This window comes from Struthio camelus, chromosome 9, assembly GCF_040807025.1.
Source record: "Struthio camelus isolate bStrCam1 chromosome 9, bStrCam1.hap1, whole genome shotgun sequence".
NCBI classification, from domain to species: Eukaryota; Metazoa; Chordata; class Aves; order Struthioniformes; family Struthionidae; genus Struthio; species Struthio camelus.
In genome coordinates this window covers 22,322,516-22,346,713 of record NC_090950.1, presented here as the reverse complement: position 1 = coordinate 22,346,713, position 24,198 = coordinate 22,322,516, and the positions used below count along the sequence as shown (strand labels likewise).

Below are 24,198 nucleotides of genomic sequence, written 5' to 3'. Positions count from 1 at the left end.
CACAATATTTTGCCTCAGAGTTGGGATCTTTTCTGTTCTTTGCAAGAGCAGTTGCACACAGAGATGTTGCATGTAGATGCCCTCTTTACATACCATTTTGTCATTGACTTCAGTATTGTCAGTACTAGCTCTGGCACTGGAATTTTACTTGGGGTATTTCCTATTTCTTTAATCAAAGATGATTGGTGACCCATCCTCTCTTTTAGAAAACTGAGCACCTTTCAGCTGCTGGTTCAAGGTCAGGCAGGAGCTCCTAACTGAGATTGCCCTAACTGTCCAGGAAAGGGACTACTTTGTGTTTCTTGACTTTCAGGGTGTATATTCCCACATATGCACAACAGCACACCACAGAGCTCTCTTCTTGTGAGCAGTAGATTGAAATAATTCTGAATGCAATATCAGCAGATGCTTTCTTAGCCCAGAGAGAACCTCCATTACACATATGGACAGTACCCTACTGTTATGGTGAGGTCTTGTCACTTAAGGTTCATCTGCCGCTAGTGGAAGATAAGACAGTATTTTTTACATTTGCTGCTACCATTTTGATGAAAGACTGAACAAACTGTATTCAAGGCTGTCTGTCCCTCAATCAGATAGGAATCTAATGCTCAGATTCCTTCTGAGCCCCAGCTTGATCGTTTCTAGCTGATTTCTTATTTCTCGCTCCTTTATCTTGTGTTCTTTCAGTAGATCCTGTAGGCTCACCTGGGATTTCTCTCCTAGGTGGTTTCTGAGTTCTATAAAGTGAAAAGAACCTAGTCTGAGAAGACCTGATCCATATCTCAGTGAAGAGGAAAGCCAAAGCGTTTGAATCTTTTTCTTGTTTTGTTTTTCCCCTCTAATCTTCACTGAAAGGATTGTGTGAGTTCAGATGACTCGTACAATTCACGCTGTTAAGAAAGAGATAGGGACTGAAGGTATGAGAAGAAGTTGTTAGAGATTATTTAAATGAGATGATAATTTTCACACTGGGTGGCCCATGTATTATGGTTTCTGGAGAAGCTCAACTTTCCACCATATGCACCTCCCCCCCGAATTGCAGTCCATGCAGTAAGAGCAGGCTGGCAATTCTCTTCCAGAGGTGTTTGGAGAAGAACCAGGTCTTTCGAAAAAGAAAAGAGAATTTAGTTTGGTAAAGGAAGCAATTTGATAATTTCATAAGCTTCATAAGGGAGTGACCATCTGTGGCCTGTACCACACAGATTATAAAAGCAGAGCAAGGTGCTTGTATTTCTTGCTGCCTAAGGGCATCTTCAGAAAGACCTAATTTGCAATTGAAGATGAATAACAGTGTCTGTGGTCCTGGGGAATAGTTATTGGGTAATGGAGGCTGGTGCCAGAAAACCATGTACTGGAGACTTCTGACTCAAATGCGGTGCCTCTCCCATCCCCCCAGGGAAAGAAGTAGTAAAACTGTCAAGCTGGTTTGGAGCTGGAGGATCAGAGGGGAAAGGGGATAAAGTGCGGCTGTTCTTGTGGTTGCTTCTGCCTTCCCACTACTAGAATGAAACTCTGGGTCATACTACAGTGAAAACTGCCATCCTCTGGAAAGCAACCTTTTTTTTTTTTTTTCTTCTTCTTCTTCTCTGCCTCCCTTTCTCCCTACTTGTGGATTTATTCTCCTCCTGTTCAGATTGTGAGAGGATGCTGAGCAGTATCTCTTTAAAGCAGCTGAGAAGTCGCACACAACTGATAATTTCAGAATGCTTTCAGGGCAGAGAGCCTTGTCTGCCTTAAGTAGATGAGAAGTGCAGTTACTTGGACTGTTCTGTCTCTTTATCTCACCCTTTCAGTCTCTCTTTCTCCTGTCTTATGCATCCTCTTGTCCCTATATCTTTAACACAGAAATGGTAGGCCATCACCTTCCCTGACAACAGCCTGACTATGAACACCTCAGAGATGAAAGAAATTAGCGGCTCACAAGTGGGGACAGCCTTAATTCTGCATATAAACTGATACAGGTGGTAGTGGCCACCTTGACCAAAAGCAACAAGTGGCATTCTCATAGTGAAATCAGGGACTTGGCAGCCATTCTGAGTTAGGACGAAAATGAGAGGATTCAAGCTGTAACTATGAAATAGCAAGAAACTAAACAAAAAAACAAAAAAAAACCCAAACCAAAAAAACAAACAAAAAACTAGACACCCCCCTTGACAAAAGTAAGAAATCCATAAAGATGGGGGGAAAAAAATTAAATCTATTTGACTTCAATTCTTACCTCCAGTCGTTATTGGTGATTGAAAGCCAGAAGAAGGATTTACCACTGTAGGCAGTTGGGTGTATCTTCATAAAGGTTATTCCACACTTGCCATGTAGAAGTCTGACCTCATCTGTTGGAGGGGAAATCACGCCACCTCAGATATGCTGATATGCTGTTCTCAGTTGTGGAAAGTTTATGCAGAGCATGGCTTCAGATCTGTCTACATAGACTTGGCCTGTTGTTGTTTTTTTTTTTTTTTTTTTTTTGCGGATGTGTTCCTTATCTGTGTTTGGAGGTATGGCTCTACAGTGCTCTTGCATCAGATAGAAACAGTGAACCTAGCCCTGATAGAACAGATGTCACACTGTATTGCAGTGCAGAATATAACACTTGCTCAAGCATCTCCATGTAGCACTGCACATATGGTGTACCTATATGTTTTGTTGGGAGCAAAAAACCATTTTAGCAATTGCAACTCCTGATTGGATTTTTCTGACACATTTAGTGTTGAGGAAGCTCAAGCAGGTCTTCAGATTGACCCATTCAGCCTATGTGGACTAGGTCAGTACAGTTATAAGGAAAATGGTCCTTGTCTGTCATAAGAGAACTGCTAGGTAAGAAGCAATTTTGTTATTTATCACCAAGAGAAGGCCAGGAGCAGATTATGCCTAGAAAGCCAATGTGTTTTATCAGCTTTTCAATTAAAATTTCCTCTCTACTCTTTGCTTAAATGAGTGATTATGATCTGAGGACAAACGCGAGAAATGATAGTGGCAAAAAAAGTAGACTGAATGAGAATATAGTAGGCTAAAGAATGCCTAGGCAAGATGGATGATTTCAACTCAACTAAATATGATGAAATACCACCCTGAACTAATCAGAGACTTGGATGAAGCTGTGCAAGAACCATCAATAACCTTTGTCAACTTTATGAGGGTGAGATTTGAACTTAATGGGCGAGATTTCAGAAGCTAGGAAAGTTCAGCCATAGTGACTCTGGCTAAAAACAGAACAGGCAGAACTGGATAATTACTGAGAAAAATCACCTGCAGGCTATTGCTGCCCAGCGTAGTGCTGGGAAGAGGTGGGCCGAAAGAGCACGCAGATATAATATGGATGAGGGTACAACACCTAATACAGAAAGAACTTGGGACTAGCTGTGTTGAGTTCTGATCCATAACTTAGGTGGCTCAAAGTGATGGGGCCTTGTGAGTAAAGCAATGTGAGTCTCTGAAATAAAAGTGTGTTCCTAAGGTCTCCGAAGATCAGAACTAGCTATTGTGCTTCTGAGAGTCCATAGGCCCTGAAAGGAACATCTATCCACCGGTGACTCCTGCTCCTGGAGCCTGTCGGGGTGCACGTGCCTTTATGTAGCAGAGGAGTTTGAAAAAGCAGTTTCTTGTGACTCTTAATTGTGTTAATGTTTGTCCCCTAGGTATTTTGGGGGGACTGATCCAACTTACAGCTGGCAGAAACCCATGGCAACATCTACACCCTGTGGTTGGGACACAAACCTGTAGAGGTGCTTCTTGGATTCCAAATCATGAAGGAGCGTCTGACTACTCATGCAGATGATGTTGCTGAGAGACTGGAGACCCCTGTCTTTCTGCGAGTAGCAAGGGTAAGGTCTGTTGCTCCACAAAGAGTGCATTTTGAGAAGGGAGGAGAGAAATCGGAGGGGTTATAGAAGAAATTCTCTCTCCTTCCGTTACAGCCTCTGCCTCCCCTCGTTCAGAAGGAAACACTGGGTGATGTGACAATAAAAAGAAATGGGAGGGAATGGTCTGTTTGTGATGGCTCTTCCTCAGGCACATGGGCATTTCTTGCGCTCATTCCTGTTCCCCATAACAAGAGCTGTGCCTTCTTGTCTTCACATGCCTTCACTTTTCCATGTACCGTTCCTCCACTGTGTTGGAGAAGGTACGCTGAGTAACGTCACTGTTTAAGCGCTCTGTGCAATTTCACTCTCATTTGAATGTCAGTACTGATAGAGAAGCAGCTTGTGTCTTTCCTGCCCTACATCTAAATGTGATTCTTTTGGCCTGCTGTGTTCATCCAGTGTACCAAATTCCTACCAAGAGTCAGTGTCACACCAGCCTTCCTAGCACTGTTTTCCCCTAATCGACTCCAACATTGGTGTTCAAAAGCTGTATTTGATGTCCAAACTCTTTCACTTTGAGCAGTTTCCTCTTCAGACTCACACTTCTCACTACCAAGGTCTGCAGACTTAGGGCCCTGTCACATTTAACCACAGGGTTGAAACACTTCCATACCAGCCAATTTGGCACAGTCCTCTGCTGGGATGGAGGTGTGGCAGACAGGAATGTGGGATTAGGCCAAAACACAATACTAAGACATAAAGCGTCTAAGAAGCTGACAACTGATTATGTCTTCTTCCCTGCCTACCAAGGCCATAATCCCCTGTAGAAGGGTGATAAGTTCAAGGGGAAGCCACCAGTCCTGCTATCCTCAGACTGTTCTCCATCGGGGTTCATATCCAATGCCTTGTTCCAGGTCTGGGAAGCTCTCTTGAAGCTGTCCACGTTAAAAAATAAATTAGGGGAAAAAAATGTAAGCTTCATTCTCTGACAGAAATGGGAGTGTATGACAGGATGGGGTATGCCCTGTGCAAGAGTAATGTCCAGCCCTTGTAGCAAATATGTGAGGGACTCTGATGGCATCCAAACTCATACCAGGAAATATGTAGGAAGCAGGGAACTGCAGGCTGGCATGTTTCTAATCAAGAGACTGAGGTCTGGGTGGTGAGTAAAGAAAATACTATTCCAGAGTATACAACAACGATAAGGATGAATATGGGACGGAGTGATTTAACAAACCCTAAAAGAAAGGGCTTGCATGGGAGAGGAGGAGTATGGAAGGATGCCCAGCAAATTGCTCCAGGAGCAAACTTTTTCAAACCAGGATGTGCCAAGTTTGTTAAAGGTCCAGCTATCTCACAGCTCTTTTACCAATGCACTCACTCATCACATGGGTGCTCAAAGTACAATATATTCCAGCTTATCACTAGGAGAGGTTGGTAAAGCAGCCAAAAACCTGCAGAAACTAGAAGTTGAAGATAAAAGCAAAATGGCAATGACCATGACTCAGCAGTGCAGGAGTTGCTTCCTGCGAGGCCGCCTCTTACCCAGAAGGCAAAACTTCACTTGAAGCATGGACGCACTTGGGCATGATATAGGGAGATACAAACTGGCTGTCAGTTTCCCTGAAACAGATTTTTCTTAGGACTGCAGTAAAGGATTCCATGTCCATGTTTGCACAGGACTTAGGTATGAGCTTTCTGCAAAAACTTTTTTGTTGGTAGTTGTTTGGTATTTATCAACTTCTGATTTTTTTTTTTTTTTTCAAGCTTGTGTAAGCATGTTTGCTTGCATGGCATTAATGCAACCGTTTCTAACCTAACAAGGCTTTATTTATCCTCAAAGTAACATCCAGTAACTATAACACAGTAACTGTGTTCTCAGTCATTCCCAAGAAGAAATCCTCCTGCTTGGAGCAGAAACAATTCTGTTGGAGATATGAAAGCTCACTGTGAAAGTGAGCTGAGCTTCAACGTTCAGTATCTGCTTTTATTGACAGTCAGTCCTTGTCTGGTAGAATATGCAACATGGACTTACTTCTTAAAAGACAGAAGCTCTATCTCTCTGTTCAGTGTTTTTCACACTGCTTCTTCCAAACTTAAATGCATTTTGTATGTTTCTTTAAGTTTTCAATTATGCTTTGACCTTGCCTATTTCCGTGGGTTCATGGCTTCCTAAGGCAGTGAGTCTCTTGCAACTCTGAAGTTCAAAATCAAAATTTGTGACGCTTTTAGTGAGCGCAAAATGCATGTGAAAGCAATAAGATACTGTGAAATGGAAGGAGTAGAGGACAGAATTCCAGTGTGGTGGGAATGGCTTATGTACAAGGGAAAGATTGTCATCCTGGCCTTGTGGTAATAAAAAGAAGAAAACAAACCAGTCCAGGGCTTTCTGGAAGACTTGGAGTGTGCAATTATATATTATGCTAGGTGGAAAGTGCCCTAAGCCTAAAGGAAAAGGGAACTTGGAGAGGATGGTGTTGCAGCAAAGAGTGTTGCCCCAGGAACAGAAGAAACAAATGAGGCTCTCAAAGGAAGGAGAAGGGGATAAGAAGATGTCTGAGGCTGTTGATGGGTGGAGGGCGCTTAATAGAAGCTTTTCAAAGATCTTTTCTGGTTTCCCAAGGGGTATTATAGTCTCAAAGGTGGCAGAAGACAACTCTGTCAGCAGCCTGCATGCACTGGAAGGGTTTTACAGTTCTCATTGGGCAAAGGTATGAAGACTAGATTTCTGAAGACAGAAACAGACAGGGTTTAGTGCCATATAAGCAATAACAGTAAATAAAGGAAAAGTTAAATCAGCACTTTCAGCTCCTGCATTCTAACTATCAAAAGGATCTTTCAGTGATTTCAAGGCTGTGCATGAAGAGCGCACAAGTTTCTGGTCCTTGGTGTTACCAGAAATTGCTTCTTTCTGGAATGAGTGAATGCAGTGTTTCTTGATCTGATTATATCTATAATGAGCACAGGAGAGATTGTGTTGGACCTCAGATGGACAATGAAGCCAAGAGGATGGCACTTTTTAAATTTTTTTGGGGGAATGTGCCAGCCAGAGAGAGAAAGGCTCAGAAGAAAAAAAAAAAAAAAAAACCATAACATGAATATCTTCTTTCAATGTGATAGTGAGCAAACTTCTTTTTTATTCCTTAAATAGCAAAAGGGAAATGCAGAAATTCATACCAGTCCTGACAAGAGATTTCTCATTCTTACCACTCGGTTCCTGTGGTAGCTAGCCTAGCCTTTGCTGACTTTAATCAGGGAAAAATCTGTTATATGGTCATGGGTTTTATGATGTGTTCTACTAGCATACTGCAGTAGTAATATTTATCTCTTCAAGATAGAAGTCAATGATAGGATATGGCTTTTTTTTTTTTTTTTTTTTTTTTGGCAAAGGATGGTTTTGATTGTGCAGATCCTGCCCTGCTCCCCAGTTCGGCAGTGAAAGGGCAGAAGGGCAGAGCTGGTGGCTTTCAGCCTTCTGGAGGAAATCTGTACCACCTGGAAAGGATGCCCCAGTGTGCTGCTGTGATGGCATTTCTGACATGCTAGGTTACCCTCTTAACTGAGAAGAGGTTAAATAATCAGGAGAGGGGAGAGAGAAAGGGAGTAAATATTGAGAACTGAATAGGTACCCTTGCAAACAGTGGAGGGAAGTTTGTAGCCTGGCTCAGAAAACCGCTGCCCTCTCCTGATGAGTGGTATTCAGTGTGGCAGTACCCGGTATAGCTTGAGCATGCTTGCTGGCTCAGATTAGATATCTAAATAACACCTCCTCTCTTCCCCTGCTCCACTCCTGCCTTTTGCCATGAGGGGTGCACCATCTTCTTCAGCTTTTCATCTTCACTCTGCATGGCTGTGAAACGAAGAGAGGACTATCTAGTTCCATTTCATGAATGCAGTATTTTTAGTCTGGGAGACGGGTGAGCAATCTTTTCGCAGTCTGTTCTCCTTATGTTCCTAAGCTGCGCAGATGAAAGGAGCTAATGTGTGCACACATACACAGAAGCAAGAAAATCAGTATAAAATATTATACCTATTTTGTCACATGTCCAGGCCTATTTTGAAGTTGTGATTTCTGCACATTTCAGCCTCTTTGAAAAGAAAACAGAATTTTGCCACATGTATCACTTTTATTCATATGCTGTTGCCTTGGGTAGTAACAGGAGAAGAGTACCTTTTTCTACCAGTGCCTCAAAATCCTTATTTCTGCAGCTGTTGCAGCACCTCTAGTGTCAGTGCTATTTGGACTAGAATAATACCTCTGTAATCCAGAGGCATCTCCTAGGAACAAGACACTGAAATGACAGATTTCTGAAGTCATATGTGCCAGGTCTTCAGCATTATTCTGTGGATACTGAAGTTTACTTGTGGGGATTACGTAATAATCAACTAATCACTCATTTAGCTCCTGTAGTGCCTGTAGGGTGATTGTTCAGTAAAAGTGTGTATAGCAAACAGTTCACAGTGTCTTTCCCATCTCTGTCCTGCAGCTCTATGATATTTTCCCATGGCTCATGTGACACTTTCCAGGGCCTCAACAAAAGGTGTTTGTTTTCTCTGATTTTATGTATCCTTTCATAACAAAGGAGATCAGAGTCCACAAGGAGAGAGGCAGAATAGATGACCCACAAGATTTCATTGATTACTACCTGTCTCAGATGGCTAAAGTGAGTGTATGCCAGGTGTGTAAAGATAGGCATGTTTGACTCAAACGCTCAGCCCTTACCCTCTTTGTATTCCTGGGAATGTCCTTCCACATAGCCTTGAGCAAAGAGATTCTGCAAACTGAAGTAGAAGATGCTTCCTTTCCTCTTTGATTTCAAATGCAAAGCTATAAGCTTACTTAGGAAGCGGATGTTTGGTATATAGAATCATTTAATGTGCTTGGTGCTGCTGACTGGGAGTTTGTTGCAAGTTTTAGCAAAGGAGTGTCACAGACACCAGCCATACAGCTACTTTAGGGAACTGGTACTTTCCATTCCCACTGACTCTGCAGTCTTAACTCTTCTCGAGAGAGACTGCTGTGGTCAAGCTGTACACAATAATGGTGATAATGATAGACAGGAATGATGACAGTGCTCTGAGCACAAAGAGTGACCAAGCTATCTTAACAAGAAGATATAACATACAGGGGAGAAGGCATTTGGTGGAGAAGCTAAGTAGGCAGACTGGGGATGGAAGAGAAAAACCTTCTCCTATTTTGCTACACCTTCTGCAATGAGGTTTAACAGGAAGGCTGGAGGGAAAGCAATGCATGACAAGGAACTGAAGGCACAGGACTTTGGCCCTCTTTATATAGTTCAGAGAAGAAATTCTGTATTACAGGACAGGTGCAAACTTACTGCAAGACTTGAAAAAAATATAGGCTTATTTCTTCCTATTATTCCAGCAGCTCTATTTCAGATTCTTATGGAAGTGTTGTTTGGTTTGGGGATAGTACTCAGAGGTGTTCGGGTACCCCAGATGTGGTCATGCTCATTGTTACACAGGTCCATCTCCTGTCCTTTAACATCCTAGTCCTGATCGACTCTGCAGACTAAAAACAATGCCGCATACAAAGATGATGAAGACAACGTGGTGCAGTCTATTTTTGACCTCTTCCTGGGTGACTCAGAGACCACTGCCACCAGTCTAAGGTGGGCCCTCCTCTATACGGTGGCTTATCCTGACATTCAAGGTGAGGCGCAGACCCAAATGTGGATATGTTTCAGGTAGAACAACTGTCTGTTACATGCTTTCAAGCTTTATTTTTAAGAAGCCAGTGAAGCTGAAAATTTCCAGCAGAGATTCTTAAATAATATCAGGGATGCTCAGCTTCTGATACTGTATTTCATCTACTTGATTATTGTCAGACTGTTTCAGTGCAGTCAGCATATAAAAGAAGATGCAGTCTGGCTGAAAACACTCCGAGTGAAATAGGAGCTGGGGTTAAGGAAAAATGAGACTTTTCTTGTGTCCAAGATGTGTAATAATATTATATGATTTGTGCTCATTAATTGAGGCATCAGTTGTATTTCTGTATAATAAATATGTTCATTGTAATCTATGGGAAGGTTAAATATAGAAGAAGAAGAAGAAGACGTTAATGAGAAGACAGATGACTTAGGAAACTCTAGATGAAGGACATAGTTGCACACTATTTTCAAACTGTTTAATGATTTGATACAAGAGATGAAGTGCTCTCAGCGCTTACTGTTAGTGGTACAAAAGAGAGACCTGGTTAAGAAACTTTGCCGTGTCAACTGTGATACCTCTACAAATTCACAATGACTTTTTTTTTTTTTTTTGACTCTGTGTCACGGTTGTGAAGACTGCACTCAGTTTTAGAGCTATACTCTAAATACTTCTTTTCATACTTTTGGTGCTAGAATGCTGGAAGAACAGAGCCCTGTGCACACGCATACCTTTCAAATGTTAATAAAATTAAAAAGCAAACAAAACTTCTTAGATTACTAGCTTATTTTTTAAAACCTACAATTTTAGCCTGAATCCTCTGAGACTGCGTAAACTGTGTTACTTGCTGAAGCATATATAACAGCCAGAAGAGATTAGCAGTTGGTGATGGTTAGGTAATGTTATTCTGTTCCACTTCACAGCATTACATATGTATATGAGCTTGATACAATAGCTTTTTTGCAACGTACCTATTAGTACACTGTCAGTTTGTATTCAGCTAGATTAAAAATGATAACTTGAGTAACTCACTCAATATCTTAATAAGATTACTGTTTTATTTACAGCTCACTGCCCTGCCTTTAACTATAAAGCTCAGTAAATCTGTTGGGCTTGTGGAAAGGTGATCTGAACATAGAACCTATAAACTAGGAAATATCAGATTATAGTCAAGTCATAACTAAATAGTCATATATGTGTGTTTTAGCTGTGTTATATATTCTATCACTACTATAATCCAAAAAGCAAACCAAAGGTCTCTGTTTCATATAAAACACAGTATTTTTCCATCTGTAATGGACTTTTTTTTGTTTCCTAGAAAAAGTCCAGAAAGAGCTGGATGCCCTTCTGGGTTCCTCCCATCTACTCTGCTACGAGGATCGGAAGAAACTGCCTTATACAAATGCTGTGATTCATGAGATCATGCGCTATGGTAGCATTATTTTAATCACAATTCCTAGACAAGCAGTGAAGAACACAACTGTGTTCTGGGATATCAGCTTCCAAAGGTACAGCTCTCCTATCTACTCCAATATGATAGTTAATCATCTTACAGCTGTGGAAGTGCTGCAAACTCTTGACATCTCTATAACCACCTCTTTCACTGAAGATGACTTAGTAGGAAACAACTTCAAACCTTAATGTAAAATACATTCCTATATGAAAATTTAATTTTTACTTTTTGTTTAGAAAACAGTTCATGTTTATGCAGGTCACTAAACAGATGCTTTAATTCTAGTGAAATTAATATACTGCAGAATAGAACTAAAGTCAAGTTCTGAAATGATCTTTTGAGGAAGACATCTAGTAAGTTGCCTTCAGCAGGACATTAGCGCTCACCTTTCTGAAGTATTGGAACAACCATTCGTTCCTTGTTAATAGCTGTGTCTGTACGAACAGCTTTCCCTTGCCCTTGAAATCTAAAAAGTGCTATTAAATGATCCGTATGTATGTGTGAAGGTATTTGGCTCACATTAAACTTGAGGCCAACGCTTGAACTGGAAAGTAGGCCAGTGTGCAAGGCCAGAGACCTGGCACTTCTCAAACTGTTGTGAATAGGCATGAAATACACAGTGTTGAGTCCTGCTTAAGATTCTTTCCTGAGCGTACCTTGTTCCTGTGAAACTCAGTCCAAGCCAAACCATTTCAGTGACTCTTGCCTTCCCCCTCCTCTCACCAACATGTAATGCCCCAGACTCCCACCTTCACCCGGAGATTTTTCCAGAGATGTGCCAATCCTTTTTGCTGCTCTCCCTAGGAAGAGGCACGTATTCCTCCAGAAGGAGAGAGAAAGTTGGATTTGCCGCAACCAGAGGTAGAGATGGGCAGGTGTCTGTGGTGATGCCATCCCATCTCTTAGAGGCAGTGAGACAAACCCTTTGTGTCTAGCACTCCCCTCTGTTCCCTGTTTTAACAGTCCTCCTTCACTAGCGTAAGACTGGCAAAGGCAGCTGAGCAGCAATCTCTGTGCCCAGAACCCAGCGTTTGGTATTGGCAAAGTAAAGTTTCTGGCAGTCATGTTCCTCCCTCCTTTTCCCTTCAGTTAAGGACAGACATAGGTCTTGGTGACAGCACTGGCACATAGCACTTTTCTCCTCTCATGCCCCCTGGTCATGCATGTTTCTTATAGACAGTGAGTGAAAATGCTTGCCAAAAGCACAATTTCACACGAGTTAAACCTGTATTCTGTGAGAGTTCTGTATAGTCTTAAGAAAGAGAATTGAACCACCACCATCTTCTTTGCAGGGTACTCTCATTTTGCCAAACATAGACTCAGCTCTTTTTGACCCTAAATACTGGGAAACCCCTTACCAGTTCAACCCTGGTCATTTCTTGGACACGGATGGAAATTTTGTGGCCAGAGAAGCCTCAGCCTTTTCAGCAGGTAAGTTCATTGACAGCTAAACCTGTTTGTGTGGGTTACGCTGTGAGTGTAACGTTGTATTATTTTCATTGCAGAAAAGGCCAAACAGAGCATAATCCAAAATTAGGAGCACATGTTTTCCCAGCCTTTTTCGATTAAAAAAAAGTTGTTTGGTAATTGTGTGATCCCTTGATCTTAGATTTTTGTGAAGAAGTAGAGAAGGTAAAAGGAGTAAGGCTCTACAATTGCTAGTAATTTGCGGATTTGAGTCCTTAGCATATGCCCGGCTATGCTTTAGTGGCTGTTCTGTGGCAGGATGCTCTGCTGGAGCTGATGTACTTTATATAAGCAATTCAGTAGTCATTGGTGCAGGAATATGAACCTGGATCAAATACATCCCAGATGACTATGTCTTTTCTGGGATGCTTCTGGAGTCACTCTTTCACCCTGTGTGTGTGTGTTTGTGTATGTGTATGTAAGTGACATAGCTTCAGCAAAAGCTATTGGGGATCATGCCAGGGTTATGAATAGCCTGTTTGTCAGAGCTCTTAGCCGGGATGTGGAAATGTCAAGTCCAGGCTCCTAGCCTAGGCTGGGCAGAACAGGAATTTGAACGTTGGTTTCTCACATCCCAGCTGAATGGCCTGACCACTAAGCTTTGGAGTTGGTCATTCTTTTTCTCTGACCAGAAATTATATCCTGAGCACAAAGTTAATTGACAAATTGGGAAACATTTTTTTCTTTAACTAGTTGTCTTCTCTGGAAACATCACGTAGGAAATTGTCTAGTCAACTGTAAATTGTCTTCTCTGTTCTGACTTTTCACTGCCATTAGTGAAGAGAAGTTATCTTGTACTTACGTAAAGTAGAAGAAGGGAGGGAACCTAAAGAAGCTTCCTTGTCATTCTCATTTAGTCTTACAAGACTGAAAGTGAGTTTGTAGTAGCAGGAGATAAAGTATGAAACTGCCGAGAAGCATCTCTGGTATCTTTTTCTATAATTCTGACTAGATCCTGCAAAGAAAAGTTACAGACATCTCTTCCATTGTAATTGTTTAGTCAGTTCAATCTGAGAGATGATGTCAAGTCAGCCAAGTCTGTCTTTCGTGATGAGGCTGACTGAAGCTCTTTGGAAAAGGTGGGGAACAAGTGTCTGAGAGAGCCCCCTCTGGGGATTGACTGCTCTTCCCTTTCTCCCTCTGCAGGCCACCGTGTGTGTCTGGGAGAGGTGCTGGCAAGGATGGAGCTTTTCATCATCTTCTGCACCCTGTTGCAGACATTCAAGTTCACCCCAACAGAAGGAGTTCAGGAAGTCAACACGCAGATTATCTTTGGGAGCACAATGAAACCCCATCCATATAAGATCTGTGCAGTTCTTTGCTAAGTTGCAATGTGTCACACATTTGAGGGAGAGGCATTTCCACAGGTTTGCTGGTGTGATGATCTTTTGTGCGTCTTCTATGTTCTTCGTTTCTAGCACAAATTCAGTGTGAATCTAACCCTATCTTGTCATGTGTCTAAGAAACAGGCACTGTAAAATACTCTGGCTTCACTGTTGCCTGTGTTTAGAAAATCTCTGTATGTTTTTCTGCTGTATTGTGAAAGAAATAAAGATAGAGAATAATTATAGTATCTGGTCTTTCTAGAGGCCCAACACCAATCTTACTTGAGGAGAAGAAACATAAAAGCCAGGTCTTGGAAATAAGTGGGAGGCATTCTCAATTCTAGAGCGGGATATAGAAATACACTTCTGGGAGGTGCTGTCTCTGTGTGTTACCAGAGCCCTTTGCTGTATTTACATGGGGGAAGAGAGTTGTGGAGGAATGCCTGAAACGGCTGTGAACCAGCTGGTTTGTTTATGCAGCCCAGAGCCATGTGGCAATGATAGCTTGAATATGGAACTGGTAGAGCTGCATCAGTGCAACCCTTCACTTGAGTGTGTGGCTGGTGACTCAGGCTGAAAGTGAAGGCAAAAACCCCTCGTGTTCCCTCCCCAAGAATCCTGATGAGGAGCCACAACACTGGTGGATCAAAGGGGGCGTAAATGGTAAAGGACCAGGTGGCTGGCCTGAAAATGTTTGTTTTGCATATATTGGTGTAGCATATTTGAGAGGTATTTCCATTAAAAAGGGCGTTCTATCACAGAGTGGATAAAATTGTATTTATAACAGTGTTCAGTAGTCTAGGCCAGCCATGCCTCTTTAATGATGATGTGCTAAAAACACAATTAAGGGAACAACTTGCAGTCTTGTGAAGTGAAACTTGGCACTTGCAAGAGAGGGATGCGTGTTGCGTGACAAATGTATGTAGAATTTTCTGACAGGTGTGTGAGAAGCAAACTTCTTGAGAGCTTTCTGTGAGCACAGGGGCTCTATATAGTTCTCAATGTCACATGCAGCCTTTCAGGAGCTGAGCTAATGGAGACTTAGCAGAGCTGCTGGCGTTCAGAGTCCCTGTACATAAGGCATAGCAGAGGGAGCAGGCGTGCAAGAAGCAGCTAGCAGAAGCATGCCCAAGCAGGGTTAGCAGGTGCAGCTATAAGGCATAGCAGAGGGAGCAGGCGTGCAAGAAGCAGCTAGCAGAAGCATGCCCAAGCAGGGTTAGCAGGTGCAGCTAGAGAGGAACAGGTGCCAGAAACCGCTCACACTTTGAGATTGGCCTTGTTACCCAGCAAGATTTAAAAATCAAATTCAGAGTCCAGGCTACCAGCAGAAGTAGCAAGCACTCTGTTGCCCCACCGGTTTCCTTCCCAGAGGAAAAGGCTCTGCAATTGTTATTGTAATTGCACTTCAAGGGTTAGTTATCATTGTCTTGTTTATCCACCATGATACATGTAAACTTTATTTGTTAAACAATTTGATTCATGTTTGTGAGGGAGCTCAGTATCTGAAGTTTTAATATTCTTTTCTTAGGCTTCTTGTCTGGGACTTAAATGAATACTTTTGTCATGACTCCCTTAAGTTTGAACCTGACTCCTGCTGAGCCTTGAGTGGTAGCAACAGCAAAAGAGATGTGTAAGCTCACTGGCCCAAGCAGATCAAGCTGATGCGGCTCTCCTGCTTTCTAGTCCATATCTAGCTCTGGTATATCTGTGTGATGCTTTATGGCATTGCATTGGTGCAGATTTTGTTGGGAGTGGAGGGTGGGTTGTACCCTACTGCAAAACAAGGATTTAGTTTTTCTATGACTATAAAGATGGTGTTGCAAAAGTAGGTATGTGAGGTGTTTTGTCTGTTGTGTTGATACCCATGTCTCAAGTATCTATGTGAATATAGGACTATATCAGCCAGATATAAAATAAATGCAGCTGAAATTAGCACGTATTTTTGACACTTTTCCACTGTAATTACCCTATACCTTAGTTTCTCATCTTCCCTTTTTTTTGGTTGTTTTTTGCAAATAGCTCTGTTGCAGCCCTATCTGTATGGTATTCCTGCTGTTCTTAGCAGGACTGTCTCATGCCTTGCAATTCCTGACAATGCTTGCCTACCAAAATCTCCCCCAGAGGGGGACTGATCTGAAGGCTGTTCTTAGAGATTGCTTATCTCATTACTGCCATCCAGATAGGGTGAGTGATCAGAACTGTATAAAATTCAAGGAGAAGGCGGCTGTATCTAGTCCAGGGAAATTTTTTCTCACCATCATGGCTGGTCTCAGCATCCCCTCTGTGCCAGGGCTTGTGATTCCAGCCTGGGCACCTATATTGCTTTTCTAGGCCTAATTTTAGAAGGAGGCACATGAAGATCATGGTGGAGCAAATGCATTGGTCTCAGGTCTGTGGAGGAACTGTGAATGTGGCTGCTCTCACAGAATCACAGAATCGTTTAGGTTGGAAGGGACCTCTGGAGATCATCTTCTCAAGCCCAGGATCACATCCAGACGGGTTCTGAATATCTCCAGGGAAGGAGACTCCACTACCTCTCTGGGCAACCTGTTCCCCAATGCTCTGTCACCCTCACAGTGAAGAAGTTTTTTCTCAGGTTTAGGTGGAACTTCCTGTGGTTCAGTTTCTGCCCGTTGCCTCTTGTCCTGTGGCTGGGCACCACGGAGAAGAGTCTGGCCTCATCCTCCTGACACTCCCCCTTCAGATACTTATACACGTTTATGAGATCCCCTCTCAATCTTCTCTTCTCCAGGCTGAACAGGCCCAGCTCTTGCAGTCTTTCTTCATAGGAGAGGTGCTCCAGCCCTCTAATCATCTTGGTAGCCCTCATTGCTTGCTTGGAGAGAGCTCAGTGTTTGGGTTAGCAGGCAGCCACAGAGATGAGGCTCTTCATCTCTCCTCTTGCCCTTTGGCAAGGCACCTGCCCTTGCTCAGGCACTGAATGTGAGTAGAGCACCACATCCTGCTTCTGTGACTTCCCCTAGCCATGCATGTCCCACAGCCACGTGACACAGAGACCCTGCATGGCACTTAGCAGCCACTTCAGGCTCACAGGAAAGGTGCTGGGTGCGAGCCTGGTTCCATCCTCAGTTTCTGCAGGCATCTTGCAGATGGGCTTCAACTGTGACATGCTATACAGGAGCATTGGGGCTAGTGCAAATGAGGCAGTTAGTGACAAGGTTAGCATCCTGCGGTGTTCTGTACATGCCAGCAGCGCTTGTGTCTTGACCTACTGCCTGTCCAGATGGAGAAATGGAACGTGGCATGGAATAGACTCATGGCAAATACCTTTGGGATGCTCCTCCTATGCTTGAAGGCTTAAGCCAGTAGTTTGGGGGGCACCTGGCGGAGCAGGAGCAGGAGAAGGCAGCCCCTATAGAGTTTTTCAGTTTTCTTCCAGAGCCCCCACACTGTGCCCTCAAGCAGTGACTGGTGAGCCAATGCCAGAGGAGAGAGGAGGAGAAGGGAGAAGGCTGGTCTGCTCCTGGGGAGGGATCCTCTGCTCTGACCAAAGATTGCCATAAATCCCTGGTCCTAGAGACTGTCTCCCTACAAGTTATGGGTTGCATTGGCCCTCTTGGAGAATTGAGTTTTGTTTGCATGCTCCTGCTTGCCCCATTTCTGTTCAGCTTCTGCTCACCTCCCTCAGAATTTTTGGCTGATATCTAAAGGGATGTGTTTTCCTAGCATCTTTCTTCAGGGTGGGGTGGCAAGGAGATGGGATAGAGAGAATGTCCTGACAACCTGCCATTAGATTGGGAGGGCAAGCTCCTTCTCTGAAGGGCTGCTTTCAGTCCTTGCCTGGGAGACAGCTTAGCTGCTAAGTGCTTTGTGGGTGGGAGTGGAGATTGTTTCTGGGACTGACTTTGGGTCAGGGAACATAGGTAATGGAGTGTAGATAACCTGCTATGAGACTGGTAGGGCACAGGCTGGTCTGCACAGTGTGCTTCAGTCAAAAGCCTAAGCACAGGACAAACATCCTTTTTTCTGAGGGTTGTAAGGAAGCGGGGAGAGGAGAACCTCTTTTAACCTCTTTTCCTGAAGGCATGGCAAAGTGGTTGCAGCTGCCTTTCCCAATGCAGGTAGTTCAAGCCTCAACTTGTAAGGTGCAATCACAGACACATGGAAAAGGTGTGTGGAAAAGTCAGAGGCACCTAGAGGGCCAGGGGAGATGCAGAGCAGCCAGCTAGGCTTGCTCAGAAGGATGGGGGCCCGGTGCCTGCTGCCAGTGGGCAAGGCAGGTGAGCCTCAGGGGCCCTGAAGGCATTCGCGTCCCCTCTCCCAATTAGGTATGTGGAGTCTGTTGCTTTTTGGTTTTGCTTCGTTTCAGTTGTGGCATGTCAAAAAATGCACAGTAATAAATTGCTCTTTTTAAATTCTTAACTCAAAGGTCTGTAGGTTTGGCATGTGAGCAGCTGAGCCATCAACATGATTTCTTGGGCTTTCAAGTGCTGCTAATTGAGCCACATAAACTGAATCTAAGCTGGGCTGGTGCTGATCTCGAGCAAACGCCAAAGAAGCCCCAAAGCTATGTTATCTGAAATGACCCCCTTCGCAGAGGCATATGCTCTCCCTGCATACAGGCTCTGAAATCCATGGCTCTTGAATGGAATTGCTCCTTGCGTGAACGTGCTTGTGAAAGAAGCTAGCAAAGATTGTTCTGTCTCATCTTTGTTCCTGCTTCAGGCAATGCAGTGGGAATTAGCCAGGAGGCAGTTGGAGAGGGTGAGGAACTATTGCTTTCTACTTGGTCCTGAAGGGCTTGCAGTCCCGCCTGTTTGCAGCTGAACAAACTGTTTGGTGGGTGGACACTTTCATGTTGTGCCATTATAATTATCAAACTCTGTCACCCAATGACAGATTAAGGCCTTTTTTGTTTTATATACTCTAGACATGAAGTTAAAAGGTCTGGCCATCTCCTGAAGCACTTACAATTTAAACCATAGGGAAAAATAAAATGTGAAAGGAATAGGTGAGAACACAGGAATCAAGCAATAACACGAGGTGAGTGAAGGAGCAGAGTGCATGGTTGATGCATGTTTTTAACAGTAATGATGGGAGTGAACTTTCCAGTAATCCTGTAGTGCTTAGGTGTGTAGCCAACCCTCAGGAAATTCATCTGGATTTCTCTTTTCTTGCAAAAGAAACCAGCCCTTTATGAAACCAGCACTGTGGCAGAGATTTTTGTCACAACAGCTGTCTCTGCACAGAGAGACATATAATTAACCTCCATTTGATCTCCCTTGAAAAACCACACCTGTCAGATTTGTAGCTGTAATATAATTTGGTTGATGCCATATATGCTTAAAAATAAGCATTAAGACTTCATTCTCTGGGATCAGGAAGTATAAAGAAGTGCTAAAAAGGAAAGGACTGAGAGGTACAGAAACTTGAAGATCTTTTTTTCTTCTTAGGGAGGTACCAGCAGAGCAAGATAAACTGGATTTATCCTCTATGTATACAGAAGCTTTTCAGACGCAAGGTAGTCTTCTAAATCAGAAGTGAAATGCTAACAATAAGTGTGGCGCTCATATCTTTTGCTGTGTCTCTGCTGTTCATGCAGTTTCTGAAACTGCAATGGCTACGAAGACGATATCCTCCTGGACCAACTCCGTATCCCTTCTTTGGCAATCTGCTGCAGATGAACTTCCAAATTCATCATGACATCCTTAAAAAAGTATGTATTTTCAGGCAGATAATTAATGGACTCATAAGCTGATTGAAGAATGATTATATATTTGATAACATGGTCTTCTTTTGAATGTTAAGGAAGGATTTATTCTAGATTGTGTAAGCATGGAAATTGATGGGGATCATTAAATAGTCTGTTTCTTGATACGAAATACACCAACTTTTTCTGAAACGTGTCACTGAAACCTTAGGTGCACGTGAATAAAATAATACTGATGCTAGTACTTCTATCTTATGAATAGGAAAAAGATACATTTTAAAAGACAAACTTTCAGATTGTAGAGAATTTCAAATGTTTGCCTTTTGACTACTGTCACATTGGCAGCTTCTAGATTTCCCAAGAAATAGTGATGAGTGCATGTGAGTGTTCAGTAGAGAAACAATGAGTTTGTTAGGCTTACTGAACAGATTTTCAAAAGATGTTTAAATAAATTTTTGATTACATATGATTTGGTTAGATTTTTAAAAGACACCTCAATCAGCTGAGCTTGACTGAGCTTTTAAGTACCTGAACTAATTCATTATGTGCCTGCACTGGAACTGAACTCTTTTCTATGTCCAGTTGTAATGCAGAGCACTTCTAGAAATTTTATCCTAATGTTTTATATTCCTAAAGTGTATAGTAGGGGTTTAACATTTAAATATGAGTAATAGTACCTCACTTTGCCTCCTCATTCTCAGCCTGCTTTTTCCTCTGGTTCTTCCCTGTCCTGCCAGCTCTCTTCTCCTGACTTGCATACTGCAAGGTGAAGTAGTATAACTCACAACGCAAAATTATACGCAGTGCATATTGCCTTTTCTTTTCTTTTTGATCTCACAAACCTCAAGAGCAGGATTGCTCATTCCAAGATTTCAAAAGCCATGAATTAGTGCCTCCAAAAGTGAAATTCAACCTTAGATTGATACAAAATCTGCAAGCCTATGACATAAATCCTTGCTTGACATTTGTATCTGATCCCTCTTGTTTGCTCACAGACGGCAAAATTTTGTACTTCTCTAGTGTTGCAGTTCTTAGGACGTCATGGCAGCTCCCCACTCTTCTCTTTTTCCAACAGCCCGCTCTGCCCCACAGACTTGCTACTTCGACCTGCGCTCCTGCAATTCCCTCAGCCTTGTATTCTCTTGCTTTTATTATTCCAGCTCCTGATTCTCTGGCCAGGGACAGGGCTGTTCTGTCCACCTGCCTTAGCGATGGCTGTGCGCACTGTGTAATGGCTATCATAGCTGAGCTAGAAAGGAGAGGGGGAATCCTACTTTACCCACCTATTCAGATGTTTTTCATACACTTACCACACAAAGGGGAACCTGTAGATAGTTCATGTAAAAGTCATGCGCTAACATATCTTCTTACAAAAGTGTAAGATTTCATCTGTAATGAGTATGAATTGTAAGATATGCAATAAATAACATTACAGATGTTGGCAGTATTGGATGTATGACATTTTAGGAACATCATGCCCTTTAATAATCCTACTCTTTTTTAAATAGAAATCTAGCTTCAAGCTATACTATATTTAAGAAATGGATTTGATACTCTCTTTTCAAGGTTAGGTACCCCTGGGGAAACAGCCAAGGGAAAAGAACAGGTTCACCATGTTTAGCTTAACTATGCTGGTTCTCACCCATGTTTTTCTGATGCTGCTCTGTTCTATAGGTGGCCAAAGCTCATGGCAACATTTTCACACTATGGCTTTCAAACATTCCTGTAATTGTCCTGCAAGGGTTTCAGGCAGTGAAGGAGGGTCTGACTGCCCATGCTGAAGAGGTTGCTGGAAGGCCAACCTCAATGGTCTTTGAATTGCTGACTCATGGAAATGGTAATTATTATTTTTCAAAATTATTATTTTCACAGATTCTTTTCTCATGTTCTCCATTCCTGTTTTTAGAAACTGATATAGACCCTCCAAATGTGTAATTTGTAGTGGAAAAAAGGTAAATATTTTGGTGAGTTTTCATGAAACATCACTTTTAGGTGAGTACCGTCTGAACAGTAACAGCAGAACAGAGCTATTGTAAGAGTTTCTATACAGGAGCTAAATGACTAGACTAGAAGAGAGGAGGGGAAAGAGGAATGCTGCAGGACTGCATACAAAAAATCCCCAGAAAAATTGGAATGAAAGAGAAGCTTCTTTGAAGCATTGCTGGGTCAAATACTGAGGTGGTGTATTAGTGGATACAGATATGTTGGTGCCGTAGATACATTGGTGATATAATGGGGAGACTGCACCTCAGCACCTGCTGGTAGTTTCTCATAGAACTTTCTTTACTCTACCTCACCTTCCAAAGCAGGAACATCTAAATCTTTCTTAGGTTTGAGTCATTTTTAAATGTCAAACTAGGTGCAAATTGCAACAACATGATAGAAAAACAGAATATGTCTAATATAGTTTAACAAATACATTTGGAAAACAAGCATAACTTCTAGTGAGTATCTAACACTAATTTGAGCTTTTTAACTCCCAAACTTACACGCACTTACACTGGTTTCTGAGGATGACTCCAATTCATATAATTTTGTATGACAGAAAGTAGTGAGGAAAACTGATAAGATTTATTTCTCAAATGGGAGATTATGTGAAGATATAGCCCCTCCTGTATATGTCATTTTGCATTTAATAAATATTAGTGAGTCATATAATTGATTCATTATAATCCTAGGTGTTATGTTCTCTAATGGTCATCTCTGGAGGCAACAGAGGCGCTTTGGAATCTCAATAATGAGGAAAATGGGAGTAGGGAAAAAAGACCATGACTACCGAGTACAAGAGGAGGCCCATCGCCTGGTGGAGTACTTGCAGAAAACAAATGGTATATGCTTTTTAGTAACACTTGTACTTGGCGAGCAAGTCAATCTGTGCAGTGGGTGGAGCAGTGCTCACTGATTTTGCTTAGGAATGGGTCACCTGTAGCTTTTGAAATTATTTACTTGATTACATAAAATGGTTTAAAAGAATACATGTTGAGCTGAGTCTCAAGAGCCTGTTATCTTACGATCTGTGAGAGACGTTTCCTTGCAAAAGTGCTATGTATAAAACCCAACAGTATGAATTTAGAACTGAAACTCCATAGTCGCTCTCTGTTCAGTGTTATCACTTCTTAGCCAGTTCTACATTACTTATGATCACAGAATCAGGGTAACAGCAAAAACTAGCACCCCATATTCCTCTACAGAAAAGAAAAACAAGGCATGAAATATTCAAAGTCTTGGCCAAGGCTGCAAAATCCCATGGCTCTGCTCTGGCAAGAGCAGTGGGAAAAGCTCGCCTCATGAGGTGTGTGGTAACCTCTGTAGTAAGAAGTTGTTTGCTCAGTTTGCACTGCCGAAGAGTGGGGTGAACTTGTAGGTACTCTCAAATATTTTGTTATTCAGGTGGAGGAGATCCCTTTTAAGTTCAATTACTCATTCATACACTGTCTCAGCTCACCTTTTCTCTGTCCTAAGTATTGTCAAACACAAGATCTACTGATGCCAAGGTTTTGTGAAATCTGGGTATTTTGTCACTACTTTTGCTACTCCTGCTCCTATGAGCAGTCTCCTCTTTTCTAAATGACATTTTGTTTAGGTTTCTGAAGTTACGTTTTACTTGAGTTTTTTGCTGGTAAGTTGCAATTTTCCATGCAGCAATCTAATTAGCATCAGAAGTGTTTGATGAAATGTTATCTTATCTTTCTAATCAGTAGGGAAAGCAGGAACAGTAAGTGCTATTCACTGTGTTTACAGGAAAGCCTCTGGACCCCACAGTACCTGTTGTTCAAGCTATCTCAAATGTGATTTCTGCTGTGATTTTTGGACATCGCTTCTCTGTAGAGGATGAAAATTTTCGCCGCTTGATTGAAGCCATTGATGATTTAGCAGCATTTGGGAACAGCGTCTCTTTTTTTGTGAGGAAAATTATTATTTGTGTCTTTATTTTATACAGATAGACAGTGAAAAAGGCAACTTTCTAAATGGTTTTATAACAAAAGTAAATACTAATGCAGCTGGAACTGCTGGAGTATGTTTCAGAACAGCACTTCCAGAAGCCTAGTTTAAGACTTTTTTAAATTTCTTATGCCTCATCATAGCATAAAATCACACGTGTATCTCTGGTGGAAAGAGATGGGAACTCATAGGGTTGCTATGTATTTAGCAGCTGTATGAAGGATTTTCTTGCAAGAGCACTACCTGTACAACCCGTGTTTGAAACTATACCTGAAACTCAGTGGCAAAATACAGGCAAAAAAAAAAAAAAGAGAAGCTCTGAAGTAGGCTTATTTTTAATTTTGTCTGATAAAGTGACTTTCTATACTATATGAAATCATGTGACAGTCAATAACTATCAAAAGAGTAACATGGCCCTTAACTGCTTCCTTCACTACTGTTTTTTAACCTTGTAGAACCTTAACTAGAGCAACTGTTTTGCACAAAGGTAACATGTGCAAATACTTATCGGTGGCACCTTGCTATAGTTTTTGGCAGCAACACCTCTACCACATCTGCAAATCCTTGTGAGAATTCAGTAATGCTCACTGGAAGTTGCTCTCCATTAGCTGCTGGATGATGTTTGCCTCTGTGCAAGAGAGCGGTTCCCAACTTCAAACCTGGTCCAACAGACGGAAGAATTTGCTGTCTTGCCTCTGTGTGACGTTGTGGCTGCTGCTGCAAACATCATGGAACAGACTGCCTCAAAAAAGGGCAATTTTACACAATTATTAACAATTATGAATGAAAACCACAATACTGTATAAAGTCAAGAAGTCAATTTACTCATTACTGTGGCAGCCTACTTCTTCAGAACTTGCTGGAACTCAG

At 42.2% G+C, this 24,198-nt stretch overlaps 3 protein-coding genes across 15 annotated transcripts in view; all 3 read left to right on the top strand.

The window, feature by feature from the left end:
* CAPN10 (calpain 10) overlaps nt 1–9,474 on the top strand; it is a 51,890-nt gene extending 42,416 nt beyond the window's left edge. For all 6 annotated transcript variants that reach the window (XM_068954074.1, XM_068954077.1, XM_068954078.1 and 3 more), the window contains 2 exons: nt 3,636–3,821; nt 9,287–9,474. The gene's annotated coding sequence lies outside the window, so the exon portion shown is untranslated. The remainder of the gene's footprint in view (nt 1–3,635; nt 3,822–9,286) is intronic.
* Nucleotides 3,744–13,715, top strand: LOC138068206 (cytochrome P450 2C31-like). Its single transcript, XM_068954744.1, has 7 exons — nt 3,744–3,821; nt 8,384–8,464; nt 9,333–9,474; nt 10,789–11,087; nt 11,728–11,784; nt 12,216–12,354; nt 13,537–13,715. The coding sequence occupies exons 1-7, from the start codon at nt 3,744–3,746 to the stop codon at nt 13,713–13,715; spliced, it is 975 nt and encodes a 324-aa protein (XP_068810845.1).
* LOC104148836 (cytochrome P450 2J4) overlaps nt 12,274–24,198 on the top strand; it is a 26,469-nt gene continuing 14,544 nt past the window's right edge. For 3 of the 8 annotated variants that reach the window (XR_011142781.1, XR_011142782.1, XM_068954079.1), the window contains exons 1-7: nt 12,274–12,354; nt 18,402–18,515; nt 18,607–18,719; nt 19,130–19,392; nt 21,061–21,223; nt 22,065–22,214; nt 23,128–23,288. Coding sequence is in view for 6 of the 8 variants with exons in the window: in XM_068954079.1 (XP_068810180.1) it covers nt 19,222–19,392; nt 21,061–21,223; nt 22,065–22,214; nt 23,128–23,288 (645 nt within the window). In the remaining 2 variants the exon portion in view is untranslated. Of the gene's footprint in view, nt 12,355–13,601; nt 13,758–18,401; nt 18,516–18,606; nt 18,720–19,129; nt 19,393–21,060; nt 21,224–22,064; nt 22,215–23,127; nt 23,289–24,198 lie in introns of those variants that run through there. The other 5 variants (XM_068954084.1, XM_068954085.1, XM_068954081.1 and 2 more) reach the window with 5 other exon arrangements.

Coding starts and splice junctions, on each gene's coding strand:
- LOC138068206 (XM_068954744.1), top strand. CDS start 3,744: ATGAAGGAGCGTCTGACTACTCATGCAGATGATGTTGCTGAGAGACTG. Junction 3,822..8,383: donor TCTTTCTGCGAGTAGCAAGG/GTAAGGTCTGTT, acceptor TTCATAACAAAG/GAGATCAGAGTCCACAAGGA. Junction 12,355..13,536: donor AGCCTCAGCCTTTTCAGCAG/GTAAGTTCATTG, acceptor CTCCCTCTGCAG/GCCACCGTGTGTGTCTGGGA.